Raw genomic sequence first — 19440 nt, forward strand, 5'->3', positions numbered from 1 at the left:
AGGTGTCAGTTTAGTGGCAGTAAGCTGAACCAGTGCACTGCAAGTGAAGACTAGGATTGTGGAGACTCTCCTTGTGTCTATTATTCCATCTCTGACCAAGGAGTTTACTGCCACACCCGTTGGTAACCCTTTAGGGTTTTGCTGTTGCCCTTAGCAACAGCATTTCGGATTCTCTACGTATTAAATCACAACATCTCGCTTCTTTCCATCTGAGCATTCCTAATACTAGGGAGACACCCAGTTTCTTAGCCTTTGGGCTTCTCTGTTCACTTTGTGTTTATTTTGTTACCCTATCACCTTCTGTGTATGTAATGTCATATTCCCCAGTCTGTCTGTGAGTTAATTTGTTTTGCATCCCTCTCCGTTCAGACACCAGTACATTCCTGCTGGCACTGGTGTGCATAACAATTACATCCTGCAAGGGTAGGTAGATATCCTTCATATAATTCAATATGTATGTCATACATAATTCAGAGCTTTTGTTCTGGTGTTACTCAACCGTACAAAGTATAGACATCTGCACTAGTACAGTCTACCCTGAAATGGTTATTTACCCCCGGTTTACCCACAGACAAAATAAAAAGCTTTGTTCTAAATAGAGCTATACATGCATTTCTCTCTTTGGCAGCTGTAATTTCTGTCCCAGAAGACCAGTTGGGGCTGTGTTTATATTCTCTATTTGGTCCAGAGAACAAATGGGTCCATTAGACCCATTCTCAACCTAAATTCCCCAAGTTCAAATTAAAATCACTTAGGTGATAATCATCAGCATGACTGGACGTGTCTATAGACATAAAGGAAACATACCTGCATGTCCTCATCACTGTCTACTCAGGTTCATTGCATAGTCTCAGCAATGTACTGTACCAGTGATTCTCACATGGTGTAAAGCAGTCATGGCCACCTGATGATGGTCTTCTTGAGACTTCTTTTTGATACCCAACAATAGCAAGTTTTTTGGCCAGATGACAAGATCCTCTCCCTGCAGAGACAAGTTAGGCTTCTGTGGCACAGAAGCTGTTGTTGGTGCACTTCTACATGAGAATGTTGGCAAAATGGTCTCCACTTTCAAGGTGGTCCAGCTTGCTTGGTTCCATTTAAGGGAGTTCCAAATCAAGCTCATCTCAAAGTGGAACAAAGCTGCCGTCATCAAAAATATGCAAGACACTGCTTTGGTGTTTACAGTCACCAGCCTCAACAATTCTGATGGAATTTCTGAAGAAATTGGTGAGCATGAATATCTGGGGTCTTGACATGGGTTCGGTGAGAAATACCGGAAGTTGGGAACCCGACAGTCAGAAGACTGACAGCAGGATCGCGATGGCCTGAATCCTGACAAATCCCTGTAAGTATTTTTACCCTACCCTTAATCCCTAATCCATTCCTCCCACAGCTTTACCCTAATCTCCCCCTCCCACAGTCCAAACCTAATCTCCCCCTCATGCAGTCTTACTCTAACCATTCCTCCCCGCAGCCTAACCCTAACCCACCTCCGGGATGTGAGGGGATTCTGACTGCATGATCCCACTGTGGATCTTCTGACTGTCAGGATCCTGACTGTCTCTATTCTAATAACATCCCCGTGACCCAACAACATTCTTTGAGACCATATCCATTCCCGTCCATCAAAAATTCCACAGAATTTAGAGAAAACTCTGTAATGCAACATTTGTTTTACTTTGAATTCCTCTTAATGATTGAGTGAAATGCTGGAAAAGTGGATTGCAGGGTGTTGAAAATGAGTTAAAAACTAGAGGTTTGTGGAGGGAGATGTGGAATACATTAGGTATCCTGAGGGTATACATACATTATCCCGGCAGTTAGGCTGCCGGCAGTTACATGACCAACCACGGCATTCTGACATTTAAGATCCCGATATCGGAGGGGGTAAGTAGTTCTAAACCCCCCATCCCCTACCCTAACCCTATCCTTCGGTGGGGTGACGGCTAGGACTAACCCTCTGGGGGTGTTGGCTATGGCTAACCCTCAGGGGGTGGTGGCTAGAGCTAACCCCTCACCTAGTGCCTAACCCTAACTCCCCTAGTGCCTAACCCTAACTCGTAGCCCGATACTCACCTTTGGGTTGACAGCATCAGTCACATGACCATCAGCATCCCGACAGCCGGAATGCTAAATGGATCCCATTCTGAGTGTGCCAGGAAGCTTCAATCGAAACGCTACCGAATTGATCACTTGGAGAATATGGAAAGGCCCAATGAATCTAGGAGTGAACTTCATGGTGGGAACCTTCAAGCACAAATGTTTGGTTGACAACAGGGCATATCACCAGGTCTCAGCAAGGGAACTTTCCTCCTCTTCAGTGAACAAAGAATTTGTACCGTAACATTTGCACAGATTACTTTTCGCCTCATTCCAAATTTTAATAAAATATTTAGTAGTGACTCGGACTGCCGGAAGAAGTACTGACTGGCAAGAGGGTAGCTCAGGCAAGATAGCATAGAACCCATTCTGAATGTAAAAAGGATAATACCCCAAAGCTTCATGAAAAAGATTATAATGGGCAAACTCAGCCCACAACAAAGAGATCCAGTATTTCTGGTTTGCATTCATTACTTTGAGAGTGGTAAGCAGAGGAAAAACTCAGATTGAGATTAAACCACTTGCAAAGTGCCCTCTAGAACTTGGATTTAAACTACACCCCTCAGTAAGAAACAATGTCTTTGGGAAACTTGTGTAACCTAAAGATCTCTTTAATGAAAGTGTCTGCTAACTTCAGAGCTAAAGGCAGACCTTTCAAGGGACCAAATGGGCTGCTTTGGGAAAACCTACAACTACACAGAAGGTATTATAGTCTTGACATAGCCATAGGCAAATGTTGGTTCCTTAATAACGTCCATGGAGATATGGGTCCATGGACAGTTTGGAGTTGGTAGAGGATGTAAAGGGCCGCAAGGAACTTGAGGCTGGATTTTGTGTTGAGCACAAATGGAGCAAGCTGCCACAAAGTCCTTAACGTTCTTTCCTACAGACGGCCTCCAGTAATTCCTAAGGATCAAGTCCAAAGTCTTTTTTATCCCTGTATGACCAGTAAAACGAGATGCATATGCCCACTGGAGCAACTTGGAATGTAATTCTGATTATATAAAAGATTTTCTAATAGGAATATTCACACTGCTGGTTACAGAAAGGCTGGATTCTGAATGGGCTTATTTTTATTGGATACCTCTTCCACGGAAGTATAGAATGCTTGAGACAGTGCATCGCTTTAATAAGTGATGACCAGATTGAAATGGTTGAAGAATAATGACCACCTGGCCAGTCAATAATTTATGTAGTGACCTGTTTTAAGGAACAGTAGATTTTCATGATCTGTGAAGACAATCACCAGAAATTTTGCTCCCACAGATGCACCCAATCCTGTAAGGCCAGTTTAATTTCTAACAGCTCCTTGTCTCCTATTGCATACAGTAGTTCTTCTCAGGAGCTGAGAATTTGAACAAGGTACTGTCCAAACAAGAAAATATGCCACATGAGTGCCTTCTTCTGGCAGAATCTTTATACGATAGAACTGCTTAAACTCCCACGATAGAAGCATCAACAGTAACTCCAGGAAAAAGGGTAAATCGGGGGTTAATGTGTCTAAGAATAGATGCTGATGTGAAGCACTGTTTCAGATGAGAAAATGCTTCTTCTGTTTTGGAGGTCCAAATCTTGGTATTTTGACCCTTCCTGGTAAGCACCGTAATAGAGGAACCTGATTTCAGCTCAGTCATTAGAGGCCAATTAGCAGTGTCTGAGCGACTGCTAATTGGTATGGATCCTTACGTAGACTGAACCCAGAAACAATATTACCCCAGGAATGCAATTTCCTCCTGCTCAAACATGCACTTCTTCAACTTACAATACAGCTTGTTTTCTATTGGGACAAGGCTTTGCTTACATGCTCACGGTGATCTTCTATATCTTTGGAAAATATCAAGAGATCATCCAAATAGACCACAACGTATTTGTACAGAAGGTCTTGGAAGATGTTATTCATAATTTTCTGTTGCATTACTTAACTTGAATAAATAAATACTTGTAATGTCTATCACGCGTGTTAAAGACTGTTTGCCATTCATCCCTCACTCTAATTCTGATTAAATTGTAGGCCTCACGAAGGTCTAGTTTGGTGAAAATTTTTGCCCTTTTCATCCTATCAAAAAGTTCTGAGATCAGGGATAAGGGGTATCAATACTATATGGTGATGGCATTCAGACCCCAATAAACAAATCACGGTCTACTCTAAGGCCACCATCAAAAAAAGAACCCAGCTCCTGCATGTCATGACTGTAGTTTTGTGTACCCGGCGTATATGTGAAGTCTGTGCAGGTAACTGGAGGACTATGTGTATATTTGGCTGGTCTGTGAGAGTCAGTGAGATGAAGTAGTAAGGAGCAATCCCTGACCGGTAGTCGAAACCCGGGCCTCAGCAGAGGGAGCCATATCCTGACCACTGGATCACCAGGGACTTGGTGTTGATAGCTGGATGGTGAATGTATTGGTGAGACCAAACTGGATATACTGTATACAGGAGTAGGTGTTTGTGTATACTGTATACAGAAGTAGGTGTTTGTGTACCCAACGTTACTATGAAATAGGTTCTCTGCAGTTACACAGATCTGGGAGGAGAGCTGAAGACGCTGAACTGGACTGGTGACTGATGAGACTCGAACTGGGCTAGTTACCGGTGAGACTGAGAACCGGGCTGATTACCGGTGAGACTAGGAACCACACTGTGAACCGGGCTGGGTACCGGTATAACTGGTACCGCAACTGTAATCTGGGTTGGTACCGGATATAACTGGTAACGCAACTGTAATCCGGACTGGTACCAGATATAGCTGCAAATACAACTGCAATGCGGACTGGTACCGGATATAACTGGAAATGCAACTGTAATCCGGGCTGGTGCCGGATATAACTGTAATCGCAACTGTAATCCAACCTGGTAGCGGATATAACTGGAATCACAACTGTAATCCAGGCTGGTTCTGAATGTAACTGGTAACACAACTGTAAACCGGAGTGGGTAGCAAAAGAGTTGAGGTTTACAGGAATTAAGGTAATTCGTGTTACCTCTTAGGGAGCTCAGCTACTAAGGTCACACTGAGCGGTGTGACTCAATCAACTGGCAGCATCTGAAACACAGGTCTCTCTACTTATACCTCTTGGTCCTTGGTGATTGGTGAATAGAGTCAGATGATTCAGGGAGTCTCAGGCTGGCACAGGATTGGATAGCTCATGGTCAGGTGAACAGACCCTGTCACGTTAGTACTCCAGGTTAGGCTCTGATGTGGAGTGAAGCCTAGCAGGCCAAAAAAACACTGAAGCCTGAACTTCTAAAAATGGACAGAGGATGCTGAAGTTAAGGCCTATCTCCAGTTTGCTGAACACAGTGGAGAATCAAATGCTGCTCACAACTGATTACTGATTGTTTAGAGGAATTCTAATCAAGGATAAGCAACACAGATTTGCAGTCTTTATGCTGAGCTTAAGAAAATGCAGGTTACAGGATATGCTGTGGTAAGCCACAGAATATGAGAAATACAGTCAGGTACATGACACTGCAGGTGACTTAGATTCTCTAATAAACCCATGTTAAAGGTTCTTCTTCATATATTCGGTAACTGCATGTGCTTCTGGGATTGACAGAGGGAAAACTCATCCTCGAGGAGGCACTTTGCTGGGTAACAGCACTTTGCTGGGTAACAGCAATAGGGCAGTCCCATTCCCAATGAGAAGGCAGTGTTTCAGCAGCATTTTTGATGAAGACATCTCTGAGTGACCGATATGGAACTACCAGAGTCGTCTTGAGAGTTGGTGGTACTCCTAATGATTCGATATAGAGGTCGAACTGCTGGCAATTATTCAGGTGATATTGAGAACCCCTGGACAGAATGTGGGGCTTGCTGCATTCTTACATGGGAGCATGTAAATGTAACCATAGAAGGAGATTAACTTCTTGTGGAGAGCGCCAACCTGTGTGATTATGTTCTGGGTTTAGAAGCGATTACTAGCTGTAGTAATTTTATTCCCATCCACACCGATTATGCAGAGGAGATGCAAAGATACACAATAAATTCTTAGCTCCTGAATTTATTATTATTAAATTGCCATTGGCCTTTATTGGTTCAGAGGGTTTTCCCAGCAACATGGTAAATTATGAGAATATATATATATTAGGTGTTGTTTAGGTGTTGAACTGTATTATTTATTATTTATTTCTTACCAGTTATCTATATAGTGCACACATATTCTTTACAGGGAATATTTGCCCAATCACATCAGTCCCTGCCCCAGTGGAGCTTACACACTATATTCTCTACCACATGTACACACAGACACATTCAAGCTTGGGTTAATTTTTGTTGGAAGCCAATTAACCTAACCAGTATATTTTTGGATTATGGGAGCAAACCGGAGTACCCAGAGGAAATCCACGCAAGTACGGGAGAATATACAAACGCCGCACAATTAGGGCCATGTTGGGAATCGGACCCATGACCTCAGTGCTGTGAGGCAGTAATGCTAACCATTACACCATCCGTATCCCTATTCTGACTGCCCCTTGATCAGTTAGACCCTTTCGTTTCAAGGACACTTAGCACAACCTCTGAAAAGTTGACCTGACTAACCACAATATAAGCACAGCATGTTTTTGGACCTGCTTTTCCTCTCTTCAGCAGGAAGATATGATTTCCGACATGCATCTGTTCTTGGGGAAGGACAACAGGAACAGTGAATTGAGGAGCTAGTTTGAAACTAAACTGTTGGGACTGTTCTCTTTCTTGTGCTCTCTCTCTATGGCATAGATCCAGTCAGATACACAAGGATATTAGATCATCCAGGGATGTTGGCAACTCTCTGGATAACAGTTCATCTTTGATTTGCTCAGACATAAATGACAACGGTTCTGAATTGCACCTTGAATTGCACCACAGATTGGGTACCTTGTTTCAGATGCAGGATAGCTGATGTCACCTGTCCAGGTTCATCAAAGAAATTCTTGAAGGCTTACAAAAAAATGGTACATTTATAAACCAAAGGATAATCAACTATGGCAAGGAGATTCTCCAGCAGCTCTTTTGGCAATGGATTACCAGCAGCATCCATGTTGGGCCAGAGCATTCTGTCACAAATCATGGATGGATTTTTTGGATGCTAACCCATATATCAGGATTGGTGGAGACCCAGAACAGATGCACGGAGTCTAATGTACCGGTGGTGTTTACTAGGGACCCCTGCACAGAGGTCTGAGCTTCAGTGCACCAAACACACAGGTAAGGGCTCTCTGCCTGGGTTCCTAAATACGGGGCTCGTATGCACTGCAGTTAGAACTGGAAATTTGCTTTGAAGTGAATATTCACAAAGACAGCCTGGGTCATAGTTGGATGGGAGGTCAGGAACAGAAACAGGGACAGGCAGCAGATGGCAGGAACTGAGCACATGGAAGGCAGGAACCAATAACGGGACACACGGGTAAGCACTAAGGCTATAAAGCTGGTGTATGTATAGGACTCCTCCACTCCGACACAGGAGAATGCCCAGGGACTTCCTTTTATAGGTGGAAGTTCAAATTTGGCGCCAAACGTGATGTCACATGGCCTTTTAAATTTTAAACAGAGCAGCATGACCGTATGGGAGCTGCGGCTACCTTTTACAGACAGGAGACACTACCGCTTGGGAAAGCCACTGAACAGGTCTACAATGGGGAACACTGCAGAGAAATACAGCCGCATTGACGGACCAGTGCGCCAGACCCAGTGAGTAAAGCCCGGGTTCCGGTGTGCTGTGACAGTTCCGGCCATAGTTGTAGTGTTTATTCCAGGTGTCTTCAACTGGGAGGCAACTTCCTCCACAGGCAGGACCTTAACCTCAGTGAAGTGGTCTCCATACAGAGGTTTTCCAACAGCTGATGGACCCATAGGGTTAGCCAGAAATGAACATGATGGCTGAACCACAAGGTGGAGAACTACAGCTCCAACAGCAGGGATTATTTGACATTGCTCATCAACATTATGGGATTTCCCTGGGTGTATCCTCTCATTTACATGTTTCCTTCAGTAGCAATGCTACCAAGGGTACTAAAAACAGTTCAAAAGAGAGTTATCCATGTTAATGGCTCTGGATTAGCTGAGGAGGTCAAAATATTTTGGCATTACAGAAGTCCTCTGTGGTGACCCCCACTCACATGGCTGGATCTATTAAGCCAGGGCCTCTTTTGGCACTTAACTGTACCTCATTTGGCTTAAAGTACATGCTTATTGAAGACCTAATTCTATAGACTAAGGGGTTTTTGGTCAGCATGGTCTAAGCCAGGAAACTGGTTTTGGTGAGACAATTTAATGGAATCTGGAAAACAAATATTTCCTGATCTGAGATCAGTTACTGGTGCAGTTACTTCTTTTATTGATGGATTAGCTACATAGGGGGGTTATGCCATTGGTCCATAAGGTCCAGTTTTCACATTTTTATATTTTGTTCAGAGAAAACTAGATTTACATCAAGAGGACAAAAGATGTGTGTTGGTTAGACAATCTCTTTGTTCTCTAATGACCAAAAAATGGACTGTTCAGCCTCTACATAGACGACTCAAGGTAGATTATGTGTGTAATCTGCCAGTCTTTTATTGGAGGAAGGTAAACTTGTTTTCTGCTAGGTCAGTGGATATCAAGGATACTAGTTTGTCTTAGGAACAGCTTTGGGATTTCCTCAGTGTTCCAGTGCCCTCCAAGGATGAAGAAGAAAAGGTATATTAGTATTTGGACAGCACCTTGTTCTCCTCTCTCTGGTTTAAACTCCATTTCTGTCTTTTGGGGCTTTGTTAGTAAAATACTGAGGCTGGCGGTAATGGGAAATAGAGAGGGAGAGAGAGACGTATGAGTTTCAGCTCCTGTCACCACTCGCTATATGGATTTAGAGAAGGATTCAACCTACATTCATTTAAGTACAAAACTCCCATTTTTAATGTATTTATTAAAACATATTAGGTGTTAGAGCATAGCATGCTAGTTTCAAAATACTGCATATTGTGTGTCCATATTCCTTTTATTATGAATGGTCTGTGGTGTATAAATATTTGGCTATACTATATGCTTTAATGTTTCAATTTGTGCTGACTTTCTTTTTCCATAAAATATTTACTAATTTAATTATAATTTTTCAAATGTCACTACATGTCTGTTTTAGAGGAAATATTTATTTAAATATTTTTAGTACAAAAAGACAAAGCAGTGCTATGAAAACTGACACACAAGGTTTACATATGTATATATACAATTCACATCCTATACCTATATACTACCTGACACCTCTGGTGCAGGTAATAACCTTGGAAACCTTGGAAAGATGGCGTCACTCATTGAAAGCAAAGACCATAGCCTATCTTCTGTGCACACGTCATCTTCCAGAATATCACAGGGAAGATGGTGCTGGCACAGAAGGTATAGGGGAAGGCATAACCGCTGCATAGAGGAGGGGAAGCCACTGCACATGGACTGCCTGGGTGCTAATACACCCCTGGTTCCATAAACTTTCTTCAAATGAAATACTAGTCAGGTAGCTTAGACTAACAGCTGTTGTTTTGTCTCTTGCAGATTTGTAAAGGGGAACTTGAAGATGAATATGACAAGTTTGAAGACTGGCTACATGTATTTCCTCTACATCGAGGCAAGGCATTGGATGATGAGGATGGAAATGATGACGATAACTTCATGGGAAAATACAAGGTATAGTTTCTATTGTGATTCATATACATTATACTTGTTTCTGGAACACAAGTTCTTTCTGATGCTATATTTGTGTTCCCTAGGGATCATTCTATGTTTACCCAGAAAGTGAGGCCACTGAGGAGTTCCAGATAATGAAGGGTGTACCAAGGAACAGGCCTGTGAAAGTTCTTGCGAGAATCTACATTGTCAAAGTGAGTATCTTCATTCTGATGGATGTGCGCTCCCGCGCACGCAGGGGGGGTTTCCGAGTACCTAGAAACCCCCCTGGCAGCGGATCCATCGGAGAGCTTAGGCAGGGTTTCCTCCTCCTTACACGGCTGCCGAGAAGAAGCTGGCTGTGTGGCTGCTGGCTGCCTGTAGGGGGAGCGTCAGCGTCACCGCACAGCTCCTCTCAGGCAGATCAGAAATGAAAGTGAACGTGGAGCTTTAAAACAGTCACGGAGCTGGGAGAGGCTGTGGTTGTCACCAGTATTCCCAGTGACTCTGCAGCAGCCAGGCAGGGCCGTCTTAACAGCAGTGTAGGCCCCTGGGCACAGCAATGCACTGGGCCCCCTACCCATCCTCCAGTGGTAGGGGTGGGGGGTGCTATCAGCGGCAGCTTTGATGTCCCGCGGGCGGTATGGGGTGTTCTATCTTCCGCTGAGCATCTAGGACCTGGAGCAGTAATTTCTTCTAATTACTCCATTACTGCACAGATGGGGCTAAACTGTAGAAGGGGGCATTGGGCTGAATGAAGAAGCCCTGGTACATAACTTCCAGGGTGGTAGGGGGTGTTTAATATGTAGGGGAGGGGTGGATAGTGGAGTGGGCTTAATATTCATCATTTTCCGGTAGGAGGGCAGCTTGCTTGACTGCAGATATCTAAAGTTCCTGAAAATATATTTCTTAGCTTGGAATTGGATAAAAAAAACTAGATAGTCCCACCTTTCAGAAGGTTCTGGGGACTTGGGGATCAGAGTTCAGAAGCCAGAGCAATTCACCAACAAAAATATAAAACTGCATATTAGGCGTGTGTAGCTGGAGCAGGGACCAGCTGCTGGAAGGCTGATATCTGTGGTTCTGGGCATAGTAGAGACAAGCTGTCAGTGTCCACCAAAAGGGGAGAGTCCCAGCTTTTGGATTATACCCTCAGAAAAACTCTGTTAGAAAGAACCTGAGATATGTGGCTGGGAAGAGCAATTAACAGGCTCAGATGGGGACCACTGCTTTCATGTTGTATATCTCCGGTTCCCCAGGGCCGATTTTCAAAAATCTGGTAACCCTGGAAAGAGGGGACCCTCAGCTATCAGTCTAGGGCCCTTATACTTCTGGGGCCCTTGGGCAAGTTCCCATTGAGCCCATATGAAAAGACGGCCCTGCAGCCAGGTGGGTGTTACATATTTTCGGGGGGTGAAGGAAGGCCAGTAACGTTAGTGGAGTTACATGATGCCCCAATTACAGCAGCAGTTTGTTTGAATTGTACTAATAACATGTGTAAGGGGAAGAGGGGGGGTCCTGCTGAGTTTCATGTTAATGGTATGTACGTATGCTGTGTGCATGCATAGTGTGTGTGTGTGTGTGTGTGTGTGTGTGTATGTATGTATGTATGTATGTATGCTGTGTGCATGTATACTCCGTGTGTGTATGCTTTGTGCATGTATATTGTGTGCATGTATACTGTGTGTGTGTGTGTGTATATATATATATATATATATATATGTGTATGTGTGTATGCTGTGTGCATGTACACTGTCTGGGTGTGTATACTGTGTGCATGTATACTGTGTGTGTCTATGCTGTGTACATGTTTACTGTGTGTATATGTATGTATGTGTGTATATATGTGTGTGTGTGTGTGTATATATATATATATATATATATATATATATATATATATATACACATATACATACACACACACACACAGAAACCCCCCCATGAAAATCCTGCGTTTGCCACTGGTGCGGAGCCCTAAATCTGATGCATCTCTGCAGGATTGTGTTTCCTACTGTAATATGTAGGTTTGCTATATTACACCAGGCAATATAGCTGCATAGCTTTTATGAAAGCGGCAGCAATGGCGCACAGACATTACTAATGTCCTTAATGTAAATATTGAACAATAAGTTAATACAAATTTATTTAGTACCCTTTAAAGGACTATAGAGGACTTAACTTCATACTGTATAGTAATGTTACAGTGTAATGCATGACCATGTTTGCTAATGTTATTTAGCAAGCCAAAAGATGTCCATGAATTACTTGATTTTATTTGAACTCCTTGTTAGTCCATCTACCAGGTCATATAATAATTCAGGAACAAAGATGAAATCTTCATAGGATGTTTTATTGATGTTCACAGTGCACTTAACATCCAGTAAGAAAGTCAGTAAGTTTCTTATACATTACCTATACGTTGTGTTACACAAGGTTTTCCCGCCTGACTCGGAAAACAGAACGAGGCAAAACGTCATCATCCTGCTTTCGGATTCTCACAGGGTTTGGATACCATATAAGGAGCCGTGCGTCCCCGCCATTTTCACTCTCCGGCATTGGAGAGTGTAGAGAGAGGACGTGTATCCGTCCTCAGTGTCCGTGTCTTGTGCTGCATCTGTCCAGTCACAGTGCTGGTCTCCTCTGCTGCCATATGTCCAGTGCTGTCCAGTGGTGCTGTGTTGTGCTGCATCAGTCAAATGGTGGTGTGTTGTGCTGCATCAGTCCAGTCACAGTGGTGGTGTCCTCTGCTGCCATATGTCCAGTGCTGCTGTATAAGTCCAGTCCACTGGTGCTGTGTTGTGCTGCATCAGTCCAGTGGTGGTGTGTTATGCTGCATCAGTCCAGTCACAGTGGTGGTGTCCTCTGCTGCCATATGTCCAGTGCTGCTGTATAAGTCCACTCCAGTGGTGCTGTGTTGTGCTGCATCAGTCCAATGGTGGTGTGTTGTGCTGCATCAGTCAAGTCACAGTGGTGGTGTCCTCTGCTGCTATATGTCCAGTGCTGCTGTATAAGTCCAGTCCAGTGGTGCTGTGTTGTGCTGCATCAGTCCAATGGTGGTGTATTGTGCTGCATCAGTCCAGTCACAGTGGTGGTGTCCTCTGCTGCCATATGTCCAGTGCTGCTGTATAAGTCCAGTCCATTCCAGTGGTGCTGTGTTGTCCTGCATCAGTTCAGTGGTGGTGTCCCTGTGCTGCTGTATATGTCCAGTGATACTGCCGTATATGCCCAGTGATACTGCCGTATATGTCCAGCAGTACTGCCGTATAAATCCAGTGATCCTGCCATATAATTCCAGTGATCCTGCCGTATAATTCAGTGGTACTGGCGTATAAGTCCAGTCCAGTGATACTGCCGTATATATGTCCATTGATACTGCCGTATATGTCCAGCGATACTGCCGTATAAATCCAGTGATCCTGCTGTATAAATCCAGTGATCCTGCCGTATAATTCCAGTGATCCTGCCGTATAATTCAGTGGTACTGGCGTATAAGTCCAGTCCAGTGATACTGCCGTATGTATGTCCATTGATACTGCCGTATAAATCCAGTGATCCCGCCGTATAATTCCAGTGATCCTGCTGTATAATTCCAGTGGTACTGGCGTATAAGTCCAGTCTGTCACTGACCTGGGTTCGGAGTGTTGAGAACTCGGGGGTTCTTCCGATGGTCGGAAGGAGGAACCACAGCTGGGCCGGAGCAGGGATGGCTGGATGTAGGTTTTCCTCATGCAGAACTAGCCGTAGTAACTGGCGTATAATGCTGAAGAATTAAATGATGATTTGAGAACGATGGTGAAGCACACAGAAGAATGAAGAACTTGTGAGCGTTGCTGAAGAAATGAATGAGGATTTGAGAACGATGGTGAAGCACACTGAAGAATGAAGCATTTGTGAGCGATGTTTGAAGAATGAGAAGCTTGTGAGCGATGTTGAAGAAATGAGAAGCTTGTGAGCGATGTTGAAGAAATGAATGAGGATTTAAGATTCAGTGTAACTCTGGAAGTATGGAAGGCGTTCCACTTGGAGATATCATGTAATACAGGAAACACAGGAGATGTCCCCTTAAGAGAAACACTGTAACTCAGAGAATGTCCCACTGAGTGATACACTGTAATGCTAGCCATACATCAGACCAACTTTTCTCCAACACTCCAAACTTCCAACCATCCAACTTGTCTGTTCAACTAAAACAGTGCTCCACACATCTAACCAACTTTTCATCAGTGCTCCACACACTTAACCAACTTTTCATCAGACCAACCAACCTGCCAACTTCTCTCCAACTTGTGATGTCACCGAAGTAGGCAGACAGTGCCTGCCTACTTCTGCATGTTTTGAATAAATAATGTTTTTTTTTTTAAAGGAAACAAAAAACTTTTGCATGTTTATTTTAATAAAATTGTGCTATTTTTTTTTTTTATAAAAGTGGAGGATTTGGCATGAGGGCAGGTAACTGTGAGGATTAGGGGTGTTGGGTGATCGCAGGGGGTATAATGCAGGAAGGGGGCGCTATAGTGCTGCCGCCGGAGCTGGTGATCGCGGGGGGCTAGGGGTGCTGGGTGATAGTGGGGTGCAGGAAGGGGACACTATAGTGCTGCTGCCGGAGCTGCTGCTGGAGGCGGGGGCAGGGGAATCTGTGCTACCACTCTGAGGTGGGTGCGGGCAGGGGAGACTGTTCTGGGGGATGCGGTGAGGGATGTGGACAGGTGATTTTTGGTATTCTTGGGGTGGATGCAGGCAGAGAAGGAGCTAGATGTTGCTATATATATATATATATATATATATATATATATATATATACACACACAGCAAGATACAAACAGTTCGAACACTGTGCTGTTCCTAGATGTTTCACACCGTTATTTAATACCACATTTGGACTTGATAAAATCACTCCACTCCATTTATCTCACTAGAGTCCAATACAAACAATAAGGAACCGCTGCTCCTCTCAATAAGATCCCGGAATCCTTTGGGTAATATACACCACTCTGCAATTAACACAATTTAAAAAACAAAAATATAAAAATAAACGAAAAAGCTTTTAAAAACTTTTGTCGGTTTTACATATTGATCTATTGTTGGCAATAGCAGCAAATCTTCACAACAGAGTATCTCTTGTCCAGAAACAATGTTTCACTTTCAAATAAATAATCCTGTTGGTCTATAATTAGCAATATCAGCACGTCTTCACAATAAAGTATCTATTGACTAGAAACACTGTTTCACTTTTAAATAAACAGTCCTGCTGTCATCATATGTAGAACTTATTGCTTCTATATGCTGTTCATTTCATTTCTTCTGATTACTAATGCTATATATACTGAAAGATGAACAGTTACCACTTAGAAGGACATTTTGAATCCATCATGACTTTTTATTTTTATACACAAGGATGATGTATCTCCATCTAAAATGACAGATAACTGCACATCATTCATGGTTGCAATGTTACGTGCCTATCAAATGTAGGATGTGATTTGGGAACCAGGGAACTTAAAGCTAACATCCAATGTTTCAAGTGTAATTAATTCTCTCTCTCTCTCTCTCTCTGTTACCCCCCACCCCCACCCAACATGATCAATATAGGTATAAAGGAATTGAACTTGTTGGTGCGTTAATTAGCTGGATCCAGCTCCTGGTGGCCACCCCTGTGTCACAGCACACAGGGGCATGGGGGTACGGAGCTGGTCACTGTCTTCATGTGACATCCACCTCCGCCTCCTCAGTGACAGCTCCCCTCGCCCGCTGTCTCTATCCCTCCATTCTCATCGCAGGTGTGGTGCGGGGGTGTCGCGATTGCACGAAGGGGGGGGCGCAATTGTGGGCGGTGCAGTGATCTCGGGTGCGGGTAAGGATACGGTCATTGCCCTTATGTGACATCCGCCTCCTCAGTGACAGCTCCCCTCACCCGCTATCCCTCCATTCTCATCGCGGGTGCCGCGATCGTGCGGGAGTGGGGTGTCAGTGACCGCGGGGGGGGGGGGGGGGGGGGATGCCGCAATCGTGGGGGGTGCAGTGATCTCGGGTGCAGGTTCGGAGCCGGTCACTGCCTTTATGTGACATTCACCTCCGCCTCCTCAGTGACAGCTCCCCTCGCTGTCTCTGTCCCTCCATTCTTATTGCGGGTGGGGTGCGGGGGTGCCGCGATCGTGCACGTGGGAGGGGGATAGAGGAGGAGAGGTGCCGCGACTGCAGGGTGCAGTGATCTCGGGTGGGGTGCCAAAGCTGGGGTCCCGGTGAGACCCCTGGACCTGCTCCATAGTACCGCTGCCGGGGATCCTCGGATGAAAAAGACAGCCCAGCCGACAGTGATGACAGAAGCAGGCGGACACTGCTGGCCAGTGTCCGCCTACTTATCGTTCAGTTGGGGGGAAAGTTCCCCCTACACCTGAACGATTGGTTGGGAAAATCAAACAAGTTTGATTTTCCCAACTAGTTGGACCAACCATTTCTGAACGTTTTTTAGCGTGTGGGAGCAAATTGGCTGGTTGGAACGATATCTCCCTGATGTATGGCCAGCATAACGCTGGTAGCACAGTGAATGTTCCACTAGGTGATACACTGTAATGCTGGTAGCACAGTGAATGTTCCACTAGGTGATACACTGTAACGCTGGTAGCACAGTGATTGTTCCACTGAGTGATACTCTGCAAACGCTGGTAGCACAAGGAATGTTCCATTGAGTGATACTCTGCAAACGCTGGAAGCACAAGGAATGTTCCACTGAGTGATACTCTGCAAACGCTGGAAGCACAAGGAATGTTCCACTGAGTGATACTCTGCAAACGCTGAAAGCACAAGGAATGTTCCACTGAGAGATACTCTGCAAACGCTGGTACACAGGAGACGTTCAGTTAGAGAACTCACTGAACGCTGCTAGCACTGGTGATCATAGAAGAGACGATACTCAGGCGCCGGAGCTCTGCACGGCGTCTTCCTTTGAACTACCCGCTCCCAATTGGCGGAAGGGGCCGATGATGTCACTCGCCCACCACGCTCCCGTAAACGCCAGGCGCAATGGCGGCGCCCACACCCCGGGAACCCGCCGGAGGCAGCGCCAGCAAGACGCAACAACCCGGTGCCCACCAGGGGCGGCGACCGCCGAGAGACCCAGCGCACCCGGAGCGGTAAGCGCGGCAGCCGCAGCGCCGCAAGTGTGACACAGTCCAGTGATACTGCTGTATATGTCCAGTGATACTGCCGTATATGTCCATTGATATTGCCGTATAATTCCAGTGATCTTGCCGTATAATTCCAGTGGTACTGGCATATAAATCCAGTGATCCTGCCGTATAATTCCAGTGGTAGTGGCGTATAAGTCCAGTCCAGTGATACTGCCGTATAAATCCAGTGATCCTGCCATATAATTCCTGTGGTACTGGCGTAAAAGTCCAGTCCAGTTATCCTGCCGTATATGTCCAGTGGTACTGCCATATAATTCCAGTGATACTGCTGTATATATATATATATATATATATATATATATATATATATATACCCTGTTGCAAAGCGGATTACTGAGGCCATAACAACTATGCTGGTGTTAGACGTGCATCCGGTATCCGCCAGTAGTGCAGTGGGACTGCAGTGCCAACCCTAGATGGGCCAGCTACCTCATTGCCCTCTTTTACTTCTTGGCATGATGTGCTATTTGGGGACTATTTTATTTTAAGTGTCATCCTGTCTGACACTGCAATGCCACTCCCAGATGGGCCAATTGTTTGTGTCGCTTAGCTTAGTCATACAGCTACCTCATTGCACCTCTTTTCCTTCTTTGCATGATGTGCTGTTTGGGGCCTAGTTTTTTTTAAGTGCCATCCTGTCTGACACTGCAGTGCCACTCCTAGTGTTTGTGCCGCACACTTGTGTCACTTAGTTAGTCATACAGCAACCTTGGTGCACCTCTTTTTCATCTTTGCATCATGTGCTCTTTGGGGCATGGTTTTTTAAAGTGCCATCCTGTCTGACGCTGCTGTATAAGTCCAGGGGTACTGCTGTATTAGTCCACCAATTGCAGAATTTTTTTTAAATGACAGGGGCATGGAGGAGATGCTGTTAGTGGACTGAAAAATTGCGGGCCACTTTCGACATTCATGCCACTACTAGATGGGTCAGGTGGTTGTGTCGCTTAGCTTAGTCATACAGCAACCTCGGTGCACTTCTTTTTCTTCTTTGCATGATGTGCTGTTTGAGGACTAGTTTTTTAAAGTGCCATCCTGTCTGACACTGCAGTGCCACTCCTAGATGGGCCAATTGTTTGTGTTGCTTAGCTTAGTCATACAGCTACCTCATTGCACCTCTTTTACATCTTTGCATGATGTGCTGTTTGGGGCCTTTTTTTTATATATCTGCCACCCTGTCTGCCACTGCAGTGCCACTCCTAGATGGGCCAGGTGTTTGTGAAGCACACTTGTGTTGCTTAGCTTAGTCATACAGCCACCTCGGTGCAACCTTTTGGCCTAAAAACAATATTGGCCCTCATTCCGAGTCGTTCGCTCAGTATTTTTCATCGCATCGCAGTGAAATTCCGCTTAGTACGCATGCGCAATATTCGCACTGCGACTGCGCCAAGTAATTTTACAATGGAGATAGTATTTTTACTCACGGCTTTTTCATCGCTCCGGCGATCGTAATGTGATTGACAGGAAATGGGTGTTACTGGGCGGAAACAGGCCGTTTTATGGGCGTGCGGGAAAAAACGCTACAGTTTCCGGAAAAAACGCAGGAGTGGCCGGGGAAACGGGGGAGTGTCTGGGCGAACGCTGGGTGTGTTTGTGACGTCAAACCAGGAACGACAAGCACTGAACTGATCGCAGATGCCGAGTAAGTCTGAAGCTACTCTGAAACTGCTAAGTAGTTTGTAATCGCAATATTGCGAATACATCGGTCGCAATTTTAAGAAGCTAAGATACACTCCCAGTAGGCGTAGGCTTAGCGTGAGCAACTCTGCTAAAATCGCCTTGCGACCGATCAACTCGGAATGAGGGCCCTTGTGAGGTGTTCAGAATAGACTGGAAATTAATGTTATTGAGGTTAATAATACCGTAGGATCAAAATTACCCCCAAATTCTGTGTTTTTAGCCGTTTTTATGTTTTTTCAAAAATCATCCAGATCCAAAACCAAAACCAAATCGCGAAAGGGTGGTTTTGGCAATACTAATCCAATACCAAAACATGAGCGGGGAATTAGAACCAAAACCAAAACACAAAACACGAAAAGTGCCCGCCGCACATCTCTACGAGTGATAAAACTTTTGACATTTGATTAAAACAATTAATCTGACAACACAGTGACACATGTATCAACCCCTTCTCTATAGTCAGACCCTCATTCAGCATGGATCGCATTTGTAAAGCTGCTCGCAGGCAGTTTTGCAAATGCGATCCATAGTAATGCAAATGCAGTAGGAGGTGTTAAACACTTCCTTGCTGCAGTTGTGATCCCAGTGCAGCAACCGCTTCGCAGCCTGGGTCAACATTGCGACCATCGGCTTACTCAGGCTGAACGTCACAGGGGGCTTTGCCAGGTCAAGACCTTGGCCTCGCCACTGCCAGAAAATGGGGTCGACACCCCCCTGTTTCTGGAAACACTGGCCGTCACCGCTCCAACCCTGGCTCCCACCCCGTATCCCGAATGCCTTTGCCTGTCAATCAAGCAGAGGCTATCGTAAAAATGTGAGCCACGCGTAGGACCCGCTCTGCACATTCACAGAATGTGGCCTGCTTT

General features: G+C 44.9%; 1 protein-coding gene across 1 annotated transcript in view; it reads left to right on the forward strand.

Annotated features, from left to right (window-relative positions):
• Positions 1 to 19440, forward strand: part of LOC135055750 (fer-1-like protein 4) — a 346065-nt gene that overhangs the window by 253169 nt on the left and 73456 nt on the right. The window contains exons 34-35 of the mRNA XM_063960172.1: positions 9600 to 9731; positions 9815 to 9925. Of these exons, the coding sequence (XP_063816242.1) occupies positions 9600 to 9731; positions 9815 to 9925 (243 nt within the window). The remainder of the gene's footprint in view (positions 1 to 9599; positions 9732 to 9814; positions 9926 to 19440) is intronic.

Source organism: Pseudophryne corroboree, chromosome 3 (genome assembly GCF_028390025.1).
Source record: "Pseudophryne corroboree isolate aPseCor3 chromosome 3, aPseCor3.hap2, whole genome shotgun sequence".
Taxonomy (NCBI): Eukaryota; Metazoa; Chordata; class Amphibia; order Anura; family Myobatrachidae; genus Pseudophryne; species Pseudophryne corroboree.